General features: G+C 42.8%; 1 protein-coding gene across 2 annotated transcripts in view; it reads left to right on the top strand.

Annotated features, from left to right (window-relative positions):
* The window catches only part of CNTNAP5 (contactin associated protein family member 5), a gene marked incomplete at both ends in the record, with an annotated part of 850,484 nt that overhangs the window by 331,458 nt on the left and 492,693 nt on the right, over positions 1-26,333 (top strand). For both annotated transcript variants that reach the window (XM_079783016.1, XM_079783015.1), the window contains one exon: positions 15,004-15,151. In XM_079783016.1, the coding sequence (XP_079639142.1) occupies positions 15,004-15,151 (148 nt within the window). The remainder of the gene's footprint in view (positions 1-15,003; positions 15,152-26,333) is intronic.

Here is a 26,333-nt window from a genome sequence, read left to right as displayed (position 1 = left end):
TAGTCTAGACTGACCCAGGGACACTCCTAATCATTGTGCTGCATTTTAGTTTGCTTTGTAACCTGTTTCCAAATATTAACTTATTCAATTTTTATTTTTTTCTAATCAATTAACTTAGGCACGAAAATGGAGACCTCAAGTGAGTGTATTTTGTTACATTTGCTCCCACGCCTTTTTACTGTTGCATTATTTAGTAGAAGCTGTAGAGCCTATGTCATGTCACACCCCTGAGCTCTTTGTCTTCAGATGTCACAGTTCCTTTAACTCCCCAATGGCATATGTCTGCTCTGACCTGCAGGTATTTCTGAGACATGGAGGAATGCATGTGTCCTTCCAATCACCTTGGCTGTTATTCTTCAGCTCAGCCAAGAGTCTTAGTCTTTATTATTGGACTAGAGGCCGAGTGCATGAAATTCGTACACTGGTAGGGTCCCTAGTGGCTGCCAGCTGCTGGCCAGGGCACCTCCATTCTCCCGCCTCCTGCTGCTGCCACCAGCCCCGCCTCCTGGTCAAACTTCTAGTCGAGTTGACAATTTGCATATTAGGCTTTTATTATATAGGATTAGGATCTATTTCTCCAGGTTCCTCAGGAGAAGACACAGTTTCCTCTAGTAGTTCTCTAAAACTAGGTAAAACTTAATTGTAGGGTTTGAAGATAAGAGGAAGGCTTAGACATATAAGTAAAAAATAACATCCTGAAGATGCTGGACCCAGATGCAGTTCAGCACCTCCTGGAGGGCCCCGCTGGGCATCTCTCTCCTTCACCCCACACCACTCTGCAGCAGAGGCTCCCACACTGCTGCACAGGACCTCCTGTGCTTCAAAACTGGATGCAGACAATGGTCCCTGGCGCCTCCAGGGGCCTGTGAAAGGGGGCAGGCGCACCCTCCCACAGCCCAGGCACAGGCCTGCTCTGGGCCCAGCCTGCAGGGCAGCTGCACCCGCCATTGTCTGGGCTCTGCCCACCACAGCAGGCACATGGCTCTCCATTGGCAAGACCAAGGGGCCCACTGAATCACCATGTTTTATTTTTCACAAAACAAACATGCAATTTCTTTCTATATATGAACAAAAAATGCAGTTAGTTTTAAAGTATTGACTATCCATGCTTCTAGCCACCATGGTTTAAATGTTCAGATTAAATCAGATAACCCTGCTGGGACTTTTCAGCCATATTTTAAACCTTTCTAATACTTAATTGCTGTAGCTATCACATTCTTTCTCTCACCACTCATAAGGAGAGATGAAGAGCATGAAAATAGGGGAGACATGGAGGGTGTAGACTCCTAAGCAGACCTGTCCCTGGCAGAGAGGGCGTAGATTCCTAAGGATAACTTGAGCCCATCCTGACCCTATCCTGGCAGGTGACCTATGAACAGCGAGCAGGAACGGCTGAATAGAGAACCTGCAATTTGCAAGCACTGCATGCAGGGCTCATGAAGTATTTTACACATACTTTCGCCTTCAGTCCTTGTGACAGCCCGCTGGACCCCATTTCACAGAAAAGGAGACAGGGCACAGAGAGGACAAGTGACTCACCAGGTCCCATCGTGATGGAGACAAGATCACACCCGTGCGGTTGGATCTCACCCTCCTTTTGACTGCACTGCCTCCAGGGGAATCACACATCCCCCCCCCCCAACACACACACACACACACACACACGCCACAGGACAAGCTCAGACTAAGCTCGGTATTCCATAAAAGTTCAAGGTCTCATGTCCTGGCAGTCCGTTGTTTAGAATACTTTTTATTAAGCCAACAAAATACGTATTAAAATGCATTACCATATGATAAATTCTGAGGTAAAGAATCTTCCAAAAATTAAACTTATTTAAGAAATATAGAATCTTACAGAGGAAGCAAACATATCTGTTGATAAAACAAAGGCACGGACACAGATGGGAAGTGGGGAGCTGGGTGGGGCTGTAAAAGTCAGTTTGTAGCACTTGTTGACTACATGATGCTAGGCAAGTGTGGAGGTTATCAGATAAATACATGTTTTTGCTCGGAAGACTGGAACACACAAGTATAAATTAGAAAACACTAAGTACCAAAATGGAGTTAGAAATAATGCACGTAGCAGTCCAGTGGGTGGGGGCGTGTGCTCCTGTTAAGCAGCAGGGAGTGGCTGTGTGAACAGATTTGCAGACCTGGCCTCAAGTCCCAGCCCTGCAATGGAAAGCTTGCTAGGTGCTAGGTCTTAGTTTCCTCATTTCTAAAATCCCGGAAACAACACGTGATGTGACAAGGACTGGCGTGAGTACATGTGCCTGGATCATAATCTGCATCCAATAAGTACCAGTTCCCTTCCTTCTGTTACATGGGGAATTAGAATGTGTTTAATAAAAACAGTCAGCATCTAATATAAATTTATGAATAATCATGATTTAATGAAACATGGAGATTTAACAATGATATCAGTTAACACTTCCATAGGCCATGCTATGCCAGAACTTTGCATTTCATGCAAGAGCTAGTCTTAAGTAATATCCAAGCAACGTGTCTAAGTACATGTAATACATGTAATGTGAGCCATCAAACACACACACACACACACACACACACACACACACATGCACGTGCACATATACTCTTCTGAACAATCCCCTGAGGAATGCCCTACCATCCACATTTTAAAGTTGGGCATATTTTTGAACAGAAAGGCTAAGCACTTGCCCAGGTTCTCACTTTTAGTGAGTGGTGGAGCAAGGATTCGCGGCTTCCCGCATGCTCCGGAGTCCATCCTCCTAACTCCATCCCAACGTGCTGCAGTCATAGTACAAAGGTCTGGAAACAAGATTGCATGTGATGTCTGAGACCAGTGACAGCGAATAACCCAGTTTGGGGAGTTTACAGTGCATGCAGAGGTTGTGAGAATTAAGACTCATAAAACAGAATGGTTTTTCAACTAATTGGCCTATTTAATATTTTTGAAATTACATGGGAAGCTTTGCCAAATAAATTATAATAGTAAAAAAATAGAATGGGACCGGTTTAGAGGGCCTTGAATGTCAAGCTAAGGAACTCAGCATGCCTGTTTGACTTGGTTCAAATATTGACAAAAATTGAAGTCAGGCCAAGTGTGGAATTATCAAGCTGGAGAGTCTGAAAATCATCGTTTAAATCTGGGAATGAAGCAAAGTATGAACAGAGCCTGAGTGTCCCTCCACTAGCGAGGTGCAAACACGTTATCCAGCCTTAATCCTCAACATTCGATACGGAACATGCATACCTCCCTGGTATTTATGCGCAAGAGCAGCTGGAAGAGTGATTAATTTCAGCAGTGGAAGACACTGTTGCAAACTACTGGGCACGAGCTAATCAATTTATAGTTCTAGGGGATTTTATTGGATAAAAGAAGCTCTAATATAAGATTCTTTTCATATGAATTATTATCTCAATTTAATAGATAAAGAAGCCAAGATTCTGAAAGATAATGTAAATGACCTTTGGCTACACATAACATAATGATGGGAGGTGATTGTCAAGGGTGCCCCCGCCCCCCCCCGAAGCCCAGCACCGGCACACTGAATCAGGCAGCCCAGCCCCAGCACCACTTTGCAACGGGGACAAGGGAGAATAAGGGAAGTGAAGAAGCCATGTGCTCGCCACCTTCTGTGTGCCATAACCTGTGTCAGGTGCTAGAGACACACATTTATTCAGGGCAGAGATCCTCAGGGTGACTGCTGTCTAGAGGAGACCACCATAAGCACATTCTAGCCTTTCGGATATTGCTATGACAGAAGGGACAATGGGGATAAACAAGGAGTGTCACCAGCTTAAACAAAGAAGTTGGGAAGATGCTTAAAGAAGGGTTTGCTGGTTTGCTTGAGGGAACGTTTAGCCTTCTGATATGGTAGAGAGAAAAGACAGGTGGCTTGAAAAACAGAGAGCTTTATGAGGTATACAAGAATGTCGTCCTTGATCTTAGAGGTAATGGACTCTCTTTTCAGATTGATTAGATGGGAGGAAGACTGAGAGGGGAAGATTATCCAGAGACTATAGTGGTGATGCAGGGAAGAGGTGATGAAGGTGCTGGTGGGGAGGGAGGGAGGTAAACCATACCCCAGAAAGTTACTTGGGTTTTCATTCACTCTGGGCTGGACCTTAGAGCTTGCAGCAAATATCCAGACATTTTATCATGATTTATTAGACAAACTAGCACTGAAAATTAATTATTTTAGCATGTAAAATTATTCCTTTCTTTCTTTCCTTTCTACCATCCTTTCTTCCTTCCTTCTTTCTTCTCTCCCTCCCTCCCTCCCTTCCTTCCTTCCTTCCTTCCTTCCTTCCTTCCTTCCTTCCTTCCTTCCTTCCTTCCTTCCTTTCTTTCTTTTCCTTTCCTTTGTGCTTCAAATGTTCCTTTTAAAAACTTACATGCAAATTCTCCTAGGGAGGGTCATTGCTCCAGCTACTAACAATTTAAAAGACAAATGTTGAAAGTCAGCTAAGAGCAGAAATGGAGCAAAGGAGTGAGGGAGAGGAGAGGAAGCTCATGAAAACCTGGACTACTATGTGCTACAGACACAAAATTGTTCAGGGCAGAGATCCTCAAGGTGAGGATCTGAGCTACCGTCTTTTCTGCAAAGTGTTATTGTGAGATCCAAATCTCAGGAAAATGAAGAAATAAAGACACATGATGTGTGTCTCCAGTGAGAATCTGCTATTACCTCAAAGGTTCCCACTCAGGGAAGTTAAATTATCTTAGGAGAAAAATCAACTCCTTACCTGACAGGTGAACTGAGGCTCATGTGCTGGTGTAGACATTGATACCTGAAAATGAGTCGGAAAAGCTCTGAGGAGGAAATATGATGAGCGTTCTAGAACTTTTAGTCATCCTGTGGCCCTCATAGAATGAACAAGCATCAGGCTTATCCTATTCTCTGCTCAGTTAAATGTGAGAGCAGTCTGCAGCAGCTTGTGGGGTCAACAACGGATCCTCACCCACACTGGCTGCCATTAGGAAGCAGCATGGCAGCGTGTGCTGCCCACGGATTCCTGGCACTTCCCCTCAGATGGTTTCTGAGAGGCTGGACGGCACAGGGTTCCTTAACTACACACGTTGAAATCTGACTCAGAGTTTCCCTGTGGAAGGGCTCTAGTCTGGGGTTAAGAGCATTAAAGTCAGCTGTGGTAGTAGAAGGAACTCTAGTATGTAATATTGTTTCAATTCCCTCTTCTGATAATGGTATTTCATTGAGAAAATGTCTTAAAACTCCCATCTTTGGTTTGTCCACTGAAAGCTGGGAACAGGAAGTTCCCTCATGATGACTTAGTGTTCACATTTCTATGGAGCATGGTTCCTTCAAGATGCTCCAGGAAAAAAATCCTATACAATAAAAGGGTAATATGCAAATTGACCCTAATGTCAGAATGACTGGGAACCACCGATCTCTATGAAGCGCACTGACCACCAGGGGACAGACACTCAACGAAGGAGCTGCCCCCTGGTGGTCAGTGCACTCCCACAGGGGGAGCGCGCTCAGCTAGAAGCTGGCACATGGCTGGCCAGCATAGCGGCGGTGCAGGGAGCCTCTCCCGCCTCCGCAGCAGCGCTAAGGATGTCCGACTAACGGCTTCGGCCCGCTCCATTTTTCCGGTCATGGACCATATGGTCCAGCTGCCATCTGTGTTGGTGTTACAGCTCTCAGTGCAGAGATGGAAACAAATATATGACACTGTTGTCATCACTTGCTTTATCACCCCTTACACTGACAACAGCAATCTCACAAAACCCAGAGCCTCTGAACACACACAGCCATGGCCAGGGAGGCTGGTGTGCCGGCATCTGCTCCTTTATAAGCGCACGTGCCTTCACGTGCAGTGTCCCTGTGAATGGGCAGGGCCCTGGCTCACCCAGCCACACGTCTACTTAGCTGAGGGGTCATGCCGGCATTTCTACAGGATTGGCTGATCACAGTTTACTTTCTAGCAAAACCTGACCCAGACATTATAATCGTCACGGTGAAGCGGACAGTGTAACTGTGCACACAAGGTATCTATTGTTCTTGGGAGAGAACTGAGCAACTTAACCCAGGAACTTGCTTTAAATCAAAGATGCTTATTTGTAAAGCGTTCAGTGAGAAGAGGCTGATGGCGATCTGAGAAGCCTTGACTTCTAATTTAAACTAGCTTTACCGATGCCCTTTCTTAGTGCTGACGTCTCCCGACATTTAGTGAATCCTGTTTGTGCTTGAATTATTGATGGGACAGTTTTAATTCACAAAGATGCACACAGCTTCATCTACAGGAGAATGAGCAGGAAAAGTGAGACGTAGGCAGCTCGATGAGGGAACCGGGAGGTGGAGGCCAGCTGCGCAGGTACAGGCGCTGCACCTGTGAGAAGCCAGGATGCCCGCCTGGGACCTAGCACTGGACTCGGGCAGCGCGGAGCTTCGGGTGGGATGGGCGATGAATCAAGGACCTTATGTGCAATCGTTTGTCAGCCACTGTCAAGCTAACTACCTCCCTTCACTGGAAATATGCAGGGACCCATGCGATGTGTGAGGAGGAGGCTTTGGTAGTGTTTGGAGACTTTTTATCTGATGAGATTTGCACCACAAATAACTTTAATATGGACAAGTAAATAATAAACTGGCCAATATTAGGATTTCATGTAGGATTCCATTTCCCAAACGAGCCGCATAGTAACCGCATTTCAGGAGGATGACTGACAGCCAAGGTCAGGACAGGGAGACCAGGATCAAAATGACAGCATAGGCACCGGAACGCATATATAATGCAGGCTGTGCCAGGGCTCGATGGGAATGAGGAAGCGTTGGTACCCATCGAAGGCCCTTCTCACTGGCAGAGACAGGCAAGTAAACAGGTGCTTCTTCAGCGGTGCCTTCCCAGGGCACGCAGCCCGAGAGAAGGGACAGACATCAGTGCAGGACTGCAGAGCAGGCCCAGCGGAGTGCGGGCTCTCCCCGTGGCCCACATCGAGAGGAAGGGAGAGCTTTTCTCCAGCGCTGCCTGAGCCCTGGAGATTTCTTCCACTCTGGAGGTCATCCCAGGCAAAGAGCTATGGTAGCGAGGGCCTGGACCAGTTACCCTCTTTTCCAACCACCAGGATCAAACTGGAGAGCTGGGGCCATTCTTATACAGCTATCACATTCCAGGTGGTCTTCTAAGCGAATGAAATAACTGCCGCTGAGGAGTCACAGGTATATGTGCTTCCCACGTATGCACTGACAATAAGGTAATAGGTACGCGCTGCACCGCGAACAAGGTAGAGGAGAAAAAGTATCAGGTAGTCAGTTCTCCCTTGTAACACCGTATCATTTTAGCGATTCTGTCCACCATCAGCAGTGCCCAGTGCCAACACCCGCTGCTCCCGTTCTCTTGTCTACAAGTGCCAGTCAAATCCATCTCAGCACAGACACCTGCGCAGCCTTTCAGAGCATTGAAGCCAGAGTGGGTTTATCAATTGTAGTTTTAACTGTGTGGTTTGGATGATAATTACCCTACACCTTATTAAATATGTCATATTAAATATGACAAGTGTATTTCTAATTAGCTCTGGGCTGCTGGGCTGTTTTTAACTTATTTTGCACTCTTATTTGGGGAAACTTTTTTGAATGTCTTTCAGAAAATGTAAGTATGATTGACAAATAAATGCCTTACCTGGAGCTTGAGGGTATTAATAAGTCACTGCTTCAGCATACACTCACACAAAGAGCATTTTACAGCAAACTAAGTATTGGCGTCTCTGTTAGAACATAGTCTGTACTGGTGAGAATCTCTATGTACAATCTCATTTGCATGCAAGATTTAATATAAGGTTTACCATTGCCCTCGAGAATTTATTTTCTCCATTTTCCTGATAAGAAAACCAAGATTCAGAAAAAATATGTCCCTTTGCTTATTCATTCAATCAGCCAGCAACTCATGAATAACTGTGAGCAGCATTCAGATGCTATTTGTAATTCACTGGTTTTGAAACAACTAAACAGATGTGGTTTTCATTACTAACTGCCATTTCAGCACACCTTTAAGAAATACTGTGCTCCAGGCACTGGCCTCGACATCCCAGGTTGCAAAAAAAATGTGATCTTTATCCCCAAGGGAATTACAGTGCCCCGTGGGGACGACTGGGCAGGTCAGCAGGTGGGCAGGCTTGGCACCAGGGCACATCGGCCGTCCCCCCCCCTCTGCTTCCCTGGCACCAGCCCCTCAGGCAGCATGGCTGGTTTACAGAGCACCAGACTTGAAACAGGAGTCTCCCTGAGAACTCCTGATATTTCTCCTTTGGTTACTGAGGTAAAAGTTGGCTCTTGCACCTGTTATTCCTTATTCAGACTGTAATTAGGGAAATTGCTAATATCTTGTGGCACCTGGGTTCCTGCAATCTCACTGCCAGTCAAAGTCATCAGTGCGGGTTGTCTCCATATGGTGTATTAATCGAACCCAGTGAGTTGCTCTGGAGGCAGCTCCCCAGAGCTCCCCAGTGATAAGTGCCAGCAATGGTCCCGTCTTAGCCTCAGAGCTTCTGCCCTATTACCTGCCTAACAGGGAGAGAAAAACATCAGCCACTTCATTACGGCCACAGGTTCTTCCTCTCATAAGGCCAATGCTGTTTAGTACCGAGAGGAAGAAGCGGCATGTTGGCTTGGGGCTTCCATTCATTCTCCGTGTGTCCTAAGTGCTGAGGATGGGAAGCTCCGAAGCCCCTTTGCGTGCTACTCCACCTCCACAGGCACACGGAACTCGGGCCCTCAGGATTCTCTAACTAACGGGCAGAAATGGGGGAAGAGAGGCTGACCCCTGCATCTGGTTCCTAAACAAGGACAAAACCAGTGAACAGCTTTGTCAAGAACCAGATCCATGGCCTGCTAAAATAATAACATTGTTCTCATGACAAGACTACGTGGTCTGCACCCACATTCAGTAAGACACTGCTTGAGGTAGGCTGAGGGGAAATCAGACTTCTAAGAAGTAATGTAGCTAACATGGTTGTGAACTAACCTCTCTGATTCCCAGAGCTGCTGGTGAGTGGGGGACACTGCATTCAACGACCATACAGTTGTGGAGTGCACTGAGAGTTCAGAAGGTTAAACATGTGTGTGTGGTGGGAGTGGAGGCTCTTCCTTGGTGCGGAAGTTGGCTGACACCCTCCTGCTGATAGATAAATGGAGTGCAGGGAACTGTAGCATCCAAGGACCTGCTGTGTCTGGTGGGGGGGAGACCCTCACAAATGGTAGTTCTTATTGTGCCGCTAAAGTTATCTGGTTGGCTTCAGAAACCTGGCATATGGGGCGATAATGGGAGTGAAATAAAAAGATCACTAGATCTTAATCAGAATCTCTCTCATCCAGTCCCAATTTTGTAATTTATTGATTTATGACTTATGACCCAATTTAAACTCTCTAAAACTAAGTTATTTTATCTATGGAATAAAGAGAATACACATTTCCTATCGTATAAGGATACTATCTATATGTATAAAAGCCTAAGCAACCATCCAACCATCCAACAGTTCAACTAGTAGCTATTACGTGCACTGACCACCAGGGGGCAGACACTCAACGTACAGGCATGGAAACATGGAACAGACTGATGAATCTCAGAGGGAAGGGGGAATGGGGGAGGTGGGAAGAGATTATCCAAAGATCTTATATGCATACTAGGAGCCCATTTGCAGGAAGAATCCTGCAAGCGGCCGCTGCGGCCGTGTGCGCTGCCGCTGCCACACGCATTGCCACCGCCACCACCGTTGCGGCTGCCGCGCCTGCACCCATGCGCCTCACCCCACCCTGCCCCGCCCGCACTTTCCCTCTGGCAGCCACCTTGCTTTTCGCTTTTCCTCCCTCTTCTAAGTTGTCTTCAGTCTTCACTCCTCCCTCCCTCAGCATATGCAAATTAACCGCCATATTTGTTAGGTAATTTGCATACTCGCCCTGATTGGTTGGTGGGCGTGGCTTTGACTGGTGGGCGTGGCTTGGGCGTAGCAAAGGTGCGGTCAATTTGCATATTGCCCTTTTATTATGTAGGATTAGAATCCCGGTGCACAGATACATGCACTGGTGGGGTCCCTCAGCCTGGCCTGCAGTCAGACATCCCCGGAGGGGTCCCTAGTGCAGAAATAAACGGACATTCTTTGCAGACAATTACTGACCTGATTTCCAATAGTCAGAGTTGGCTGTTCCCTTCTGCACACACACACACACACACACATACACACACACACACACACACACACACACACACACGCCATCACAGTGTGCCGCCATCAGGGCTGGTTCTTCTGCTCAGCATCATGTTTTGTTGCAGCAGTTTGTTATTACTTATTATTGGGTAATGAGTACTATTCAAATCTGCCAATATTCTGAGTTCAATTTACACTTATTCAAAATCTCAGGTATAAGCTGAGATTTTTAATTTTATTCCTTTCTTTCTACGTAAACAAAGACACACACACGCACACACACACACACAAACAAACCCACAGACATTTCTTCTAAGGACTGCTTTGGGTGTGTTCTATACATTTCTATACAGATCTTTTATCACCATTTAATTCAAACTAGTTTTAAATTCCCATTGTGATTTCTTTTTTGACTTATGGGTTATTTAGAGGAGTGTTTGTTAACTTCCAGATATCTTAGGATGTTCTAAGTAGTTTATTAGTATCAATTCCTAAGGTAATTTAATTGTGGTAAGGCAGCAAGCTGTCTGGTTTCACTAACACTGTATCATGTGGAACACACTCTCTCTTAGAGATGTTCCACGTGTGCAGTTGTGCCCTCACATACTGCATGGACGTTCATTAGGCTAAGTTCACTGACAGTGCTGTTTGAAACTTCTATACCCTTGATATTTTTTCCACTTATTCAGTCAATTCCTGAAAGTGTTTAAAGACAACTAAAACTGAGGATTTTTTTCCTTTTGATTTCTGTCAGTTTTTGCACATTGTGTTTTGAATCTCTAATGTATCTTTCTACACATTTAGTGTTTCATGTCTTCATTATAAATTGACCCTTTATAATTTTTTAAAAAAATGTTACTTGTCTTTTGCAATATAGTCTACTTTGTATGATATTAATAGAGACATTTCAGGTTTATTATGCCTACTATTATCACATAACATCATTTCCCATCCTTTTACTTTCAACCTGTCAATTTCCTTATTATTAAAAACTAGAGGCCCAGTGCACGAATTTGTGCATGGGTGGGATGCGGCTAGCCCACCCTGATGGGGGATGATCGGGCCAGGCCAGCGGGGGGCGGGCGATCAGGGGTGGGGCCAGCAAGGGGGAGGAGCTGCAGTGGTTGGGGGAGTGGATCAGGGCCCAAATTTGGCTGGCTGGCCACCACAGTGCATGTCATAGTGACTGGTCATTCTGGTCATCCAGGTCATTCCATTGTCCTGGTCGCTTGGCTTTTATATATATAGATGAGTATCACATAAAAAGCTAATAGACAGGCTTTTTTTAAAAAATCTAGACTTCTGCCATTTAACTGGAGTTGTACTCAACTTTTTAATGTGATTATCAATAGGGTAAGTTTAAGTATACTATTGTAAAATTTATTTTTATTTTTTCCTATGTTATTTTTCATTTTTTTCTCATTTCCTGCCTTATTTTGTATTAAACCAAGACTGCTGTTGCTCTTTGTTGTTGTTTTCCAGCATTTCATCTTTGCATTTTTATTGCCATTGTGGCTATACCTTTTATTTTATTTTTATGCATTCTGAACTTATTGTAGTTTACCTAAAATTGACATCATATTGTTTTATATATAATGCTAGAGCCTTTCAATAGTATGATTCTATTTATCCTAAATTTCATCCTTCATTGTTTTTTTGACAAATCTTTACTTCTATATATGTCATAAATACCATAATACTTTATTTTTATTTCAACTATGTGTTGACTTTTAAAATGTTTAAGAAAGGAAAGAAAACTAGTCTTTAATTTTTACCCACATATTTACCACTTTGAGTGCTTTTAATTCCTTTCTGTACACTGAATGTTCTATCTGGCATCAATTTCTTCAGATTGTAGAGCTTATTTAGCAATTCTTAGTGGCAGGCTATAGGTAATAAACTATGTAAAAAATATGGCTTTTGCTTATAAAAAATACTGCTGTTGTTTTTTCATATTTAAAGTAGAGGCCCAGGGCACGAAATTGTGTATGGGTAGGGTCCCTAGGCCTAGCCTGTGATCAGGGCCATCTTCTGCCTGCTCGCCAGTCCTCAGTCCCACCCTGCCTCCACCCCCCAGTTCACAGTGGTTCCAACCGCAGCATGGCTCCAGTTCCCCAGAGCCTGCGGGCCGGGGGAGGGACCAAGAGGCTCAGTTCGCCATGGTTCCCTTTTCGCCATGCTGTGATCAGAGCCTGCAGGCTGGGGCAGAGGGACTGAGAGGTGGTCAATGCACCTCATGGCTACTGGTCCAGCGGTCATTCCAGTCATTATGCTTATGGTCCCTGGCTTTTTATTATATAGGAAGTTATTTTTGTTGGATATAGAATGATATGATGACATTTTCCTACTTTTAACAATTGTCAGTCTTCATTGTTTCTCAGCTACCATTTGTATTGTTGATAAATTACTGCAGCCACTCAGCTGGCTTTGGGTATGTGGTAGCTTTAAAGAATTCAACAGAGCCTTGGAATTCACAGGAGAGTAAGGAGGTCTTTTTTTGTGTGTGTTTTCATCTCCACCTACAGCTTCCTGCATTGCTATGTGGTACTTGTCTTTGATCTTGTCAGAAAGTGAACTTGGTGAGAGTTTAGTATGAGCTTCCTCTAGACTCTATCTGCCACTGCCTTTAATGTTTCTGAGCTGATTATAGGCTGCTAGCTACAAGAGGGCCCTGGGACCATACATTATACACTTTGAGATCTCAAAAGTTTGGGTCTGCTTAGACATGAAATTGTGGAACTATGAAACTGCAAATGGTAAGACCCTGGGTTAGTGGACTTTTTGAAACTGTGAAATTTATGATTAAAAGACTGAAAGACAGAGGATTGAATTGCTTGTGCAATGTTACATAATCATCCAGGATATTGCCCCCTTTGATGTGAATTCAGGATCCTCTCCGTGGAACAAATCATACATGAGCTAAGGGTTCTTATAAAGGACTCCAGGCTCAAAAATAAGTCTTTTGTCTGGAAATATGCAACCAGGACTTCAATGTCGGTTTAAAATCCACTCAGTCTACAAATTGTATAGAACCCAGAGAGGGCACCCCATCACCCTCAGTGTGAGATCCCATTGAAAGTTCGGTTGATAAAAGAGGCTCCTGACCCAGGGACTTTGCATGGCCGGGAACGGACGATAGCACATGTGGCTGAGAGAGTCCAGAGGAATGAAAGTCTCTCCTGCTAGATTGTAGCAAAATGTGAAAGGCCTTCACTCTATCAAAAACAATGCAAAACCGCAGAACCATCATGCCCCCCCCCCAAAAAAAAAAGCCTGTATATATATCAAAGAATATGACTGCAAGTGAATTTTTAAAAGAACTATACAAGGAAGAGTGCTTCCTAAGTGAGCAAGGGATTGAGGGAATGTTATACCTGTGTAGGTTGCTAAAGTTACGAGCAAGACCTATGGAAGGACCAGCCTGCCAAAAAAAGTATTATTTTTTTGATAAAGAGAAATTGGGAAAAACTGAGAAATATGTGGAGTGTGAGATTTGAATCTTGAGGAATTTCTCTCCACCAACTTATTCTCTTACACAAGGGTTTTGTTGTAGATACAACTAAAAAATAGGAAGTAGCTTTTCATAAGCCATTTTATAATTTTAATGATTATATCAATTGTTTAATGTCAGAGTTATTAGCCAGTGTGTGTTTTCTGTGCAGCAGAAATGTCAGATTGTTCAAGTTATCCTAGATCCATAAGTGTTTTTAAAGATACACCAGGTTGAGTTTTTGGATCTTTGAAAATGGATTTTACTAAGTAGATAAAGCATTTCCTTTGTGTTCACTTTGGTCATTTGAAAAACCAATGATTCTTCTACTTACTGATGGCTTGAGGGCATTAGCCAGCAGGCTTTAGCTATGAATGCTTGAGTCAGGAAAGAAGGCAGATGATGACTGATAAGAAAGCAAGCAAACAATGTGCTAGCTGACATGTACACTTGGAATGATGGGTTCTGTGGGTGGATAGTGGTGATGGATGGTTGAACAACAATGTGCATGTACTAAATGCCACTGAAGTATAGACTTTAAAATGGTAAAATTTACATTATGTATATTTTACCCTAATGAGAAAAGAAAAATTTCAACTCCAGAAATCATTTATTCAAATGAAAGCTGGGAGGTATAATTTTAGCTCCCATGTTTTATGTTCCTTTGCTTAAATTTCACAAGGAACTGGGGGAAGAAATTACATAAAAATTGGATCCTCCTGTTACCTCTCTAATAACAGTCACCCTAGAAACTTTTAAGAGTCTGGGGCTATAGAAAACCCACAGGTTTAGGAATAGGAAAACAGGCACTGAGTCTCAGGCCAACTATTAACCAAATGGATAAATTGAAGACTTTTTCCTTCCCCATTTTTTTCTTTCTAGGCATCAGTGTTTTGTTTTGTTTTTATCTGCAAAATGGTAATAATGGAAAGTGCCTAGCATAGTGACTGCCCTCAATTATTAGTAACAATTACTACAAAAATGCCTTTTCTTCAAGAGGGCACTGCCGGTTGTTTCCCATCCCACAGTGATGTGAACATTAGGGATATCAAAACTTCTTTGTATTACCCACTTTCTAACACTTTTAGGTGTCACAACTTATGACTTGCTAGGATTGACTTATTGATAAAACCGAGGGGGGAGATTAAAGAATAATGTACAGTGTTTCCAAAAACATATAACAATATATAATGCAGAATTTTCAGCCGAGTCTGGTTTCATTTGAAGTACCTGAGGAATTGAGGATTTCCTTTTCAGGCGTGGTGGAGTAACATGTGTGGGTCTGCACTGGTTTCCCTTGAGCTCTGGCATGTGAAGGAGACGCCACGAGTGGCAGATCTCACTGGGCCTCTTCTCTCTGCAGACCTTTGCCGGAAACACGAATGCAGATGGCGTGGTGCACCACAGGTTGCTGCACCCCGTGAGAGCCCGCTTTGTGCGCTTTGTGCCCCTGGAATGGAACCCAAGTGGGAAGATTGGCATGCGGGTTGAGGTCTACGGATGCTCCTATAGTAAGTACCCACTGGACCTACGGCACTCGTGTCTTTGGGAGGGCACTGTCCACACAGTGCCAGTTTATCTACACGGAGAACGGCAATCTCATCGTTTTAAATATTTTATGGGTTTTAATAACCTATAAACATTTGAAAATGTCAAATACAACCCAGGGAAGAGAAAAAAAAAACAACAACAAAAAAAACAAAAACCCTCTTCTATTTAGAAATGAAGGAGCTTTGTTCGAGGTGACAGATGATGATAACTTAACAACAACAATAAAAAAGTTCAAAATTAAGGGCTTTTGAAGTTTGAGTTGCCATTTTTCCTTGCAATAAAATAATAATGTAAGCTCAGTTCTTTCCTAGCAGGGGGTGAGTATGATAAAGTTATCCCCTTTCTCAGAGCCAGGAGGAAAGAAAACGTCTCCTGTTCACTTCTCTAGAAAAGCAGGAAAAGGAACATTTCCACCCAGGGCACCCTGGGATGCTCTGTCCTGGAATTATGCTGGCCGTTATTTTCTCTGGGAGTTGTTTGTACTGAACTTACAATCAGAGCCTATCTTGTATATAGAGAAGGTTGTAAATGTGGGTAGGACAGATGACCACTCTAAAAGAAGGTCAAAATTGTACAAGAAAGTTTTCCATCCCTATCATTCTCCTCCTTCAGGTTTTATATTTAAACCTAAAATTGTGTAAAAATAGATAGTTTTCCTGCCTTCGCAGTGACGTATATGCTATGACCCTAATAAATAAACACATATTCTCACTACCACTTTAGCATAAATTAGTTCAATAGATTCCTGCTTTGGGTGACAAGTGAGCCTAATGGTTTGCATGCATGTACTCTTTCCCACTGTATGATCAGTGAGCGCCTGCAGAATCCTCTGGAGAGCTTCTTAAAAATGCACTTTCTTAGCCCTGTCCTGTTCAAACTGGACTACGACTTCTGGGGGTAGGGATTCAGAAAGCTGAGTGTTCAAACGCTCCCCTGAGACACTACGGACATAGAGTGTTACTAAACATAAAGCCCTGCACAGAGGAAATCCACTTCCAAATGACTGTCTTTATCTTGAGCAAGCCCTTTCAGGAAGAATGTGTTTACAACAGATGGGTCAACAAACCACTATGTCAAGGCGATGGTGCCGTCCACAGCAGCCCTCACAGCACAAAGCACAGGCCATCCATTTACACAGGCTGCCCTTCCCAGCGTCCTGGGCATCCACATTCTCTCATTGCTCTTTTCTCTGTTTTAAAAATCAATTAATTAATTTTTATTTAATTGTATTTAATGTACGATTTTATATTAGTTATCTTAGTTTCAGATGTACAAGACAGTGATTTGAACATAGTGATTAGATATTTTTATAACTTATATTGTGATCACCACACTAATTCTAGTATTCATCTGTTGCCAAGTATACCTAGCACAATATGATTATCCTATATAATAAAAGCCTAATATGCCAAGTGCCCAATTGTCCAGTCGTCCATTCAACCAATCAAAGCGTAATATGCTAATGATATGCTAAGGCTGCTCAACTGCTTGCTATGATATGCACTGACCACCAGGGGACAGACACTCTTACCAGTAGGTTAGCTTGATGCTGGGGTCTGGCCGATCAGGATCAGGACTTAGCAAGACAGGCTTGAAATGCCCTGGAGCCCTCCCACATCCCTCCCCAACCCCGATCGTGCACCAGTGGGGTCCCTCGGCCTGGCCGGCACCCTCTCACAATCTGGGACCCCTCAGGGGATGTAGGAGAGCCGGTTTTGGCCCAATCCCACTCAACGCAGGAGCTTCCCCCTGGTGGTCAGTGTGCTCCCACAGGGGGAGTGCCGCTCAGCCAGAAGCCGGGCTCACTGCTAGCGAGCTCAGCAGCAGTGGTGGGAGCCTCTCCCTTCCTCTTTTGCAGCGCTAAGGATTTCTGACTGCCAGCTTAGGCCTGCTGCCATCAGCCAGACATCCCCTTAGGGCTCCTGGACTGTGAGAGGGCGCAGGCCTTGCCGAGGGACCGCCCCCCCTCCTCCGAGTGCATGAATTTTGTGCACCGGGCCTCCAGTTGTCTATATTCTTTGTCACCTTTTTCACCCAAAGCCCCATCCCTTTTGTCATGATCCCTTTGATCCTCATTTTTATGAGTCTGATTTTATCTTGTTTTATTTGTTTATAATCCATATATGAATGAGACTTTATGGAATGTGTCTTTCTCTGTCTGACATATTTCACTTAGCATAATACCCTCTAGGTCCATCCATGTTCTCAAAATGACTAGATCTTATTCTTTTTTTTAATTGCTACATAATATTCCATTGTAATTGTAAGGCCTGAAACCATAAAACTTCACGAAGAACACATAGATAGTAAACTATTTGACATCCATTGAGTAATTTCTTTTTGGATATGTTCCCTTGAGCAAAGAAAACTAAAGCAAAAATAAACAAATGGTACTTCATCAAACTAAATCACTGCACAGCTAAGAAAACAAAACAAAAAGACAATCTATTGAATGGAAGAATACATTTGCAAATTATGTATCAAATAAGGGTTTGATATACAAAATATATAAGGAATGCATACAACTCAATAACAAAAGATAAATAAACAACCCAGCTCGCATGGCTCAGTGGTTGAGTGTGGACCTATGTATCTAGAGGTCACTGTTCGATTCCCAGTCAGGGCAGATGCCCTGGCTTGTGAGCTTGATCCCCACTGAGGGACAAACAGGAGGCAACCAATCAATGATTCTCTTTCATCATTGATGTTTCTATCTCCCTCTCCCTTCCTTTCTGAAATCAACAAAAAATATATTTTAAAAAGACAAATAAATAATCCAATAAAACATGGGCAGAAGACATTAAAATACATTGTTCCCAAGAAGACAAACAGATGGTCAACAGCCATATGAAAAGATGTTCAACATCAATAATCATTAAGATAATGAAAATCAAAACCACAATGAGATACCACCTCACACTTGTCAGAATGGCTATCATCAGTAAATCTACAAAAAAAAAAATTGGCTAGGATGTGGAGATTAAAGGAACCCTTATGAACTGTTGATGGGACTGCAAATTGGTGCAGATGCTATGGAAAACAGTATGGCGATTCCTCAAAAATCTGAAAAGAATAGATCTATCCCATAAGACCAGCAATTCTACTTCTGAGTATTTATCTAAAGAAAATTAAAACATGAATCCAAGAAGATATGTGCACCCCTATGTTCTTTGCAGCATTATTTACAATAGCCAAGGTATCCTAGGTGTCCACTGTAGGATGAATGGATAAATGGATAAAGAAGATGTGGTATATATGTTTATATGTTGTTACATCTTCTCTTGATGACAGTTGTTACTATTAGAGCGTTAGTTTTTAAGTACAACATGAACCTTTTATGCTGAACTAAGAGGGTTACTTATCACTTCAACTATCTATTTTGGTTTAATGATCCCATTACATGTTAAGATGTCCTCATATTTTTGTGCTCTCTCAGTCCAGTCAGTTGTCCTTGTTTTTTTTTTTTTATGGTGGTGTTGTTGCTACAAGAAACACTCATAACATCAAGGTAAATAAAATACTGCAGGTTTGAAGGAGACCTTTGAGAAACATGCTTAACTACCTCTGGGATGGATCCCTTTGTTAACATGAGGGCAGCAAGGGATCCTCTCTTAAGTAAAGTGCCTACAGTGATAAGCAAATTGTTCTACAATATCTGGAGGTTCATAGATCTGCTAAAGCCCAATTCTCAACCAAGCTAAGTGCTTTTGTCTTTGAAGTAGCTCAATACTATGTGGACTCCTCTCCAGGTATGCTCCATGGCTAGTAAGTATATCTAAGGGAATAAACTACCTACAGGTAAATATCCTAGTGATGGGCAGTTAAGCGCCTTAAAGGGCTGTTGGACACAGAATGTTGTCTGTGATGATCCTCGAGCTGGTACTCCATAGTCTTTGATCACTAGTCCTGTGCGTTGATGCTTTTTCTTTCAGAAAAAAAGAAAACGTCTCAGTTTCTATCTAAAACCAACATCTCAGTGTGTCCTCTGAATCAAAAACTCCCCTTCAACCTCATCCATCCCTCTTTTCACTGAGTTATTCCTATAAACATAAAATTTTGCTGTCTAAGCTATCAACCAAAACAAGAACAACAAAGCCCATGACCCTATTTAGCAGCTTACTCTCCTCCTCCTCTCCCCTCTTCTTCACAGAATAGCTTCTCTCCAAACCTTGACTTTATTAGGATTCCATCTGCTCACCTCCCTTCATACTGCAAGTGATTTCAGTGGGTCTTTAGCCATGTGGTGATCAGTTTAATGTGTCAATTTAGCAAAGCAATAGTCCCCCATTATTCAGCCAAACACAAATCTAGGTGTTACCTAGGTGAGGGTAAGGTCTATAATCACAATCATTTGACCTTAATTAAAGGAGATTAGGCTCCATATTCTGGTGGGGCTGATTCAGTCACTGGGAAGGTTTTATGATCAGAGGGGAAGTTTCCCTGAGGAAGAAGAAATTCCAGCTGTGGACTGCAGCTGCTGCTCCCCCTGAGCCCACCCTGCCAGGATGCAGCACTGACTGTTTCTGCGGACTGAGGCAGAGTGCACCACAGGGGCTGCTTCAGTCCAGACCACCAGCGACCTCCACGCAGCCAACCCAATGGTCACCTCACTGTTCTCACTCTACTCACCCTCAGTTGTTTTGGTTCAATGAGCTATTTCTTCTTTCTAAAAACCTGCTTCCCCTTCTCTCTGACTTGTTACTTCTACTCGATCAGAGGCTGTCTCAGGACTTCCACTTCCCATCAACCACACCCCCAAACCTAGCTGAATTACAGCGTTTCCAACATTTACACACCATCAGCGTGCTGATCACCCCCACCCGTGCGGCTCCTGGCCTGACTCTGGAATCATACATGCAGTATACTTCATATGTCCCCCTGAAAGTCTCACCTACAGTTAATGTGGCAGGAACAATTCTTGATTACCATTCTCTCAAGATCTTGCTCATTCGCATCGCCACCATCTCAGTAACGGGCTCCACCTGCCAACGAAAACCCCGGAAGCAGCCTTGATTGTTATTTTCCCAAACCTTTACTCCTGTGCAATTTATCTACAGTTCCCAGTGGCTCTGCCAGTCCTTTCAACAAGTCATACCCTAAATCCATGCACATCTCCTGCCTTCCTGAGTAGAAGCCTCTGTAAGTACCACCTGGAGTTCTTAAACAGACCCCTACCAGGAGTCCTGCTGCAGGACACACTCCACCCAAACGCACTGTTTCCTGCAATAGCCAAAGTGATTTTTATCAATAAGAAAAAAATATCATCATTCCCCTACTGGCTTCATTTAAAAGTGAAAATCCTTACAAGCAAATAAAATTCCTCATTGAGTGTCTTTAAGTTTCTTCTACTCCTCCCCATCCATACAGACTCTCCTGTTATTTCTTAAACATGCCAGGCTTTTTCTACCTCAGCCACATGTTTAACTCCTTTGGTCTATGTGCTTCTCAATTATAATGTCACCTCTTCATGGAAGTCCAGTCTTATTGTCCCTCTAAAGTCACCTACTTCCCCTACACTCAGCATTAATCCATAGTTATATGTTGTGCTTTTATTGTATTCCTGGTGCCACCTACAAATCAGAATAATGTTTGTTTGGGCTCACTTGTTTGTCGTTTGCCCTCTCCAGTCCTGTGCCAGAATGTACATGCCCTGGGAGCAGGCACAGACAGGAATTTGATGAATATTTGTGAAATGGCTGGGCACACACATCAGTTCAGTCTCGTTATGCCAGCAAGGACAGCTGGGTTAAGAGCAAGTACTTGCTGTGAATACACCCATTCTAAAGAACTATTTTTTCTATGTTCTTATAAATAATTTTTCTCAAAATTACATTTAAATATGTTGCTAAAGACTGGTAGAAATCTTACAGTTCTAGAATGTCTTAAGTCTTAAACTTTTACCATTTTTGGAAATTGCTGCATACTCCTTCATTCATTCACTTCAACATGTATTTAGCACTTAAGGTGTGCTAAGCATGACATAAAGCTTTAGAGATATAAATAATAAATAAAACCTTTTCTCTGTGCTTTCATAAGTCCGGTACTTTTCCTTTAAAGCATTGTTATGATTGCATTTAGTTAATCGTGGGGTTGTTTTGTTGACGACTTTCAGCCCCAACCCAACTCTAAGCCTCCATAAGGCTGTGCCTGTCGGGCAGCCCCAGGCTGAGCTGAGTAGACAGCATCTCTTCAGTAAGTGTTGCTGAATGATTGACATTGCTGACATTCCAAGATGGGCTAACAGGTGTGTAAATAAAAACCTTCAATAAGGGATTGTATGTGCCTGATAGCAATCTGCAAAGGAAGCAAAGGGGGAAAGCAAGCAGGTGGCCCTGCAGGAGTCAGGGTGAGGACATCTAGCCTTGCCTCCTGAGTCTCAGAAGTCCAGTAGCCACATCCCCCTGCCAGGAGCCCTGGCAGCAGGAGGGGGCGGGGAGCTGCAAGGTTGGTTATGCTTAGTACCCAGGAGACAGGCGATGAGGAAGTGGGAAGTGAAGACAGGTGCCTCCCTGCGCCTGCGTTTCCCATACCGTCTGCACCTTCTTTCCTGTAGGTTAAAATAGAATCCATCTGGCCTGCAGGAGCACAGGCATTTATCGTAGGAGATGGTCCTTCCCTGCAGATAATGCGGACCTTTTCAGTTCAAACAGCCTCCTCCTCATTGGAGCACTCAGAGCAGCCTGGGACGTGAGGACTTCACTGGCTTTCAGTTGCCAACCAACAAAAGGATTTGGCCCCAGACGAAGGCTTCTCTTTTGCTTCTCCTTCTCCTTCTCTCCCTAAACCTGGCTCAACCATTCTGCGCTGTAGGTTTCTTTTGCGAGCACTGTCTTGGGACCCTGCATGTTCTCCTTCCCACGGGCTCAGCATGCACAGCACTCACAAGTTTGTCCCTCCCCCAGCTCTTTAGGAGCTGCTCAGATGGCCTTCCTGTTGCAGGACTGCTGAGGGGAGCACCAGCTCATCCCCTTGGGGATCCTCACAGCCCTGGGCAGAGCTCACACCCCTCACAGACCTGGACTCCCCCCTTTTACCTGCCACACCCCCACAGTCACCTTCCTCCAAGTGCATAGACTGTGAGATTCTCTCCTGACTCCATGGGTTCCTAATTGCTGCCACTGTTTTCTGAAATAGCCTTATTCTCCTTCATCAGGATGCCTCCTGATGGCCATTCACTGCCCAGATCTAATATCACCAACTTGTAAAGCTCCCAGACCTTGTCACATGACCCCTTTAGGTTTTCAGCTTAAATTCCACATCTTGCCTGGTTAGATTAAAGTTACCTGGCTTTCCTGCCTGCTCCCTGGCCTGTTCGGGAAGCAGGGACCCCTCCTTCCGCTTGGCTCCCTGGGACCTAATTCAGTGTCTGAAAACTGCCATAGGTCCCACGGAGATTTAATGTATTTATTTTTTTACCAAGAGGCTAGTCAGCCTTACTCATTTGTGGGACTTTTTATTGCATTTTTCAAATGTACAGTACTGTTTTTATCTTGTATGTATACATATATTTTATAGGTAATAAAATTATGAGCTTATTAGAATTTTCCTTATACATGTGTTTCTCTAATCCCTCATACTTTTTTCTTCTTGAATAATTGAAATTATGCATAATTGTAATTTCTAAATTGAAGGTTCTTAAATCCTCCATAAACCTATTCTGGTATATTCTGTATTTAAACCTCTAGAAGTAAAGTATGTCCATTTTTCCTAAGTATTTATGTTTTTAAAGCCTTTCTCTTGGAGTGCCTTTGTTTTCTTTCATAAATGCCAGGACGACTGTCCTATTTCTTGTGGTTCCTGCTGCCTTCATGCCGCCAGAGCTGCTTTTTGCCCTGGTCACAATGAAATCAGGAGCAGCAGATTCCTTTGTGAGTATCCAAATATAAGCAATTGGACAAATGGTCTGCTCTTAAAAAAGATGACTCTTCCAGCAAACACTCTTGACTTCTTTGAGCCCCTGTCTTCTCATCTCCAAATGACAGTGCTGATTATGTCAAAGACTGCTGTGCCATTTTTTAGTTGTGATGAATAAAGCATAGAACAGAGGGTCTAACAAGTAGCCTGTGCTTAGTGAGAGCTAGTACCAATGTAAATACATGTCTGTAGAAGACACCCCTGTGTTTCCACTACATGCTGCCTTTGGAGCAACATTAACCATATCCTCTACCAGGCAAGAGCCCTCTCTCAGGTTCAGCTCTCTGTCTGTGGCTATTTTAACTTCTGCTTTATAGGCTCCAGGATCTCAAATATCTGCCACCTCCAGGTTCTCTCTCTATGCCCAAGAGTAGAATCAAATGTGGCCTCCTACTACATTCTACAAAGATAAAAGGCCTCCTGTTATGATTACTACTGCTAAATAATTCCATGGAGTAAGTAACTCCATAGTAAACCAAGAAAAGAATTTTAACCTCCTTAAAAATAATTTTATGAACCAATTATAAGCTCTTCTGGCTGTATATCAAGTTCATTTTGGCTAAGAGATATAGTCCATGTACAGATATCTGACAGCTAAAATTTCTACATTATATTTCCATAAGAATTATTACATATACCTTCAGTATCATTTCTCTCCAGTGTTACCTCTGACTAATGGGGTATATTATTTTTAAGTTTTGCATTTGTGTTTTCTTCCTCTGGTCAATTGATCAGTCTTTGGCCAAACATGTTCATGCTGGTGAACCAAGGAAATGAAGGACATGGTTATGCTATATCACCAAGTTGGTGACATAAAGATGAACACTTACAGGTGTCAATATAGAATTGTGTGAAATATTTTATCTCTTGTAGAGAAAAACAGATGAGGAAAATCATCCTGAGCTGTGATTAATTGCAACTCTTTTCTTGGAGACAGAGCCACTATCTTTCCTCTTGATGGCAACTTTCCCATCATTAAACGAGCAACCGCCATTAGAAATGCCACCACCATCATCATCAATATCTCTTCCCCTACTGTCATTTTGTCTGTACTCTATGATACAACATACTCCCAAACTCATAATAGTCTTTTAAGTTATGTATTACTACTTGAATGTACTATAGAAGAGGAAACTGACATTATAAGGGTGAAATGACTTTTACATAAATGAAGTAATTTGCATCCTGAGGCAAATATTTCTTCTGAGCTCTAAAAATATATTTTCATTTGCCTCATTGATATCCCAGGTTGGTTATGTCATAAATACCTTCAATTTAGCATGTCCTTTAGGGAAATCTTTATCAACTTGTACCCTCCAATTGCACTCAGTGTCTTCTTGTGGTATTTATTTCATTTTATTGCTTAATAACATTTATGTCAGAGTTCTATAATTGTTCTTCATCTGAATTTAATAGGTCAAACATTTCCTAGGTCTTTTTTTCCTTTTTATTTAAATTATTGGGGTGACACTAATTAACAAAATTATAGAGGTTTCAGGTGCACAATTCTACGTCACATCATCTGTACACTGTATTGTGTGTTCATCACCCCAAGTCAAGCCTCTGCTCATCACCATTTATCCCCCTTTATCCTCTTCTACCTCTCACTACCCATTTCCTCCTGGCAATCACTACACTGTTGTCCATGTTCATGCATTTTTCCTTTTTTAAAAATGTTTTTCTCAATTCCTCCACCCTCCCACTCCACTCCAGTCAGCTGTCAGTCTCTTTTCTCTATCTATGAGTCTGTCTCTATTTTGATTGTTCATTAGAATCCACATATAAGTGAAATTATGTGATACTTGTCTTTCTCTGACTGGCTTATTTCACTTAGCATAAACACTACCAGTTGCCTAAGTTGACATGAGAATGCCAACTTGACATGAGAATCTGTCTTGAAATTTTTTCTTTCCCTTACTGCACACAGTAAATCAATTACCAAGTACTATTGCTGTTACTTCCATGAAACATCAAAAACACACGTTCATTGTTTTCATCTTCACAGTTACCAGCCTAGTTCAGATACATCTTCTATCACCTGAATGTTGCACCTCAGCAATCACTTTCACTCTTTTCTTTTAGTCTGTTATCTCTGCTGCAGCCAGCAGTGTCATCATTAAATCCAGAGCTGAGCCACTTCCTGCTGAAAACCTTTCAATGGCTCTGCCTTTCAATAGCTCTGCCTGCCCTTAGGAGGAAAATTAAAGTCCTGTGCATGAAGAACAGGCCCTGTAGGATATATATGGGGGCGGGGAATGGAGAAGCAGAGAGAGAGAGAGAGAGAGAGAGAGAGAGAGAGAGAGAGAGAGAGAGAGAGAGAGTTTAGAAAGATGTATTGATAGACAGATTATTGATAGACAAATAGATACACTATAGACAGATAGTGATTTACAGTATATTTCATTGTGAACTACCTGTCTCACTCTCTAGTTTTTGAGCTCCATAGATTCCCAGTTCTTAGCTCAGTAAAAGTCCTGTTTTCATTAATAGCAATGAAATTCATTGAATGTACAAGTTTCCCAAAATGGCATGCCCTGTAGCTTTCTGAGGCAGGACTTGAACCCAGTTCTGTGTTGTCCCTATAGTCTTGGGCCTTCCACTATGTGTCTGAAAGTATACGGGGGCATTTTATTACAGGGAAAACAATATATTCAACTTCTAATGCCCATATTATTGTTTTAGTCACAAGATTAAGGTGAGCAGTCTATAGTTCCTGAGCATATGTAGCTAGTGTGTCCAGGGACGGAGCTGAGCTGTTGACTAGGCCAGGACTCCTGGGCCAGCACATCTCTACTTTGCTATTCCACGCCTGTCCTCTCCAACCTAACTCTGCATGAGATCACCTGCAATACGGATATCTTTAATATCTACTCTGGCCATACTCTTAACTAAATCATAATCACTGTGTAAGGATCACAGCTTAAGTATTTTTTGTTGTTGTTCCTAAGTGATTGTTACATGGAGCCAGAATTTAAAACTATTTTCTCAAAGTGCTCATCTAACTCTGAGAGTCCAATCTTAGTCTAAATTGTGATTTTTATGTTTATGATAGCTAATCTTAAGAATTTTCAGGGAAACATTAACACGCTTTTAAAGTCTGTGTACAGTGATATTAAACACATGGGTTATACAATCAAACCACAGAGATGCAAACCTATTTTATCACCAAATAGTTGTGTAGTCTTTGACAATCTTGGATCCACTGTATACATAGTGGGTTTTTTTCCT

This window comes from Cnephaeus nilssonii (assembly GCF_951640355.1).
Source record: "Cnephaeus nilssonii genome assembly, chromosome: 10".
NCBI classification, from domain to species: domain Eukaryota; kingdom Metazoa; phylum Chordata; class Mammalia; order Chiroptera; family Vespertilionidae; genus Cnephaeus; species Cnephaeus nilssonii.
This window is presented reverse-complemented; position numbering and strand designations above follow the sequence as displayed.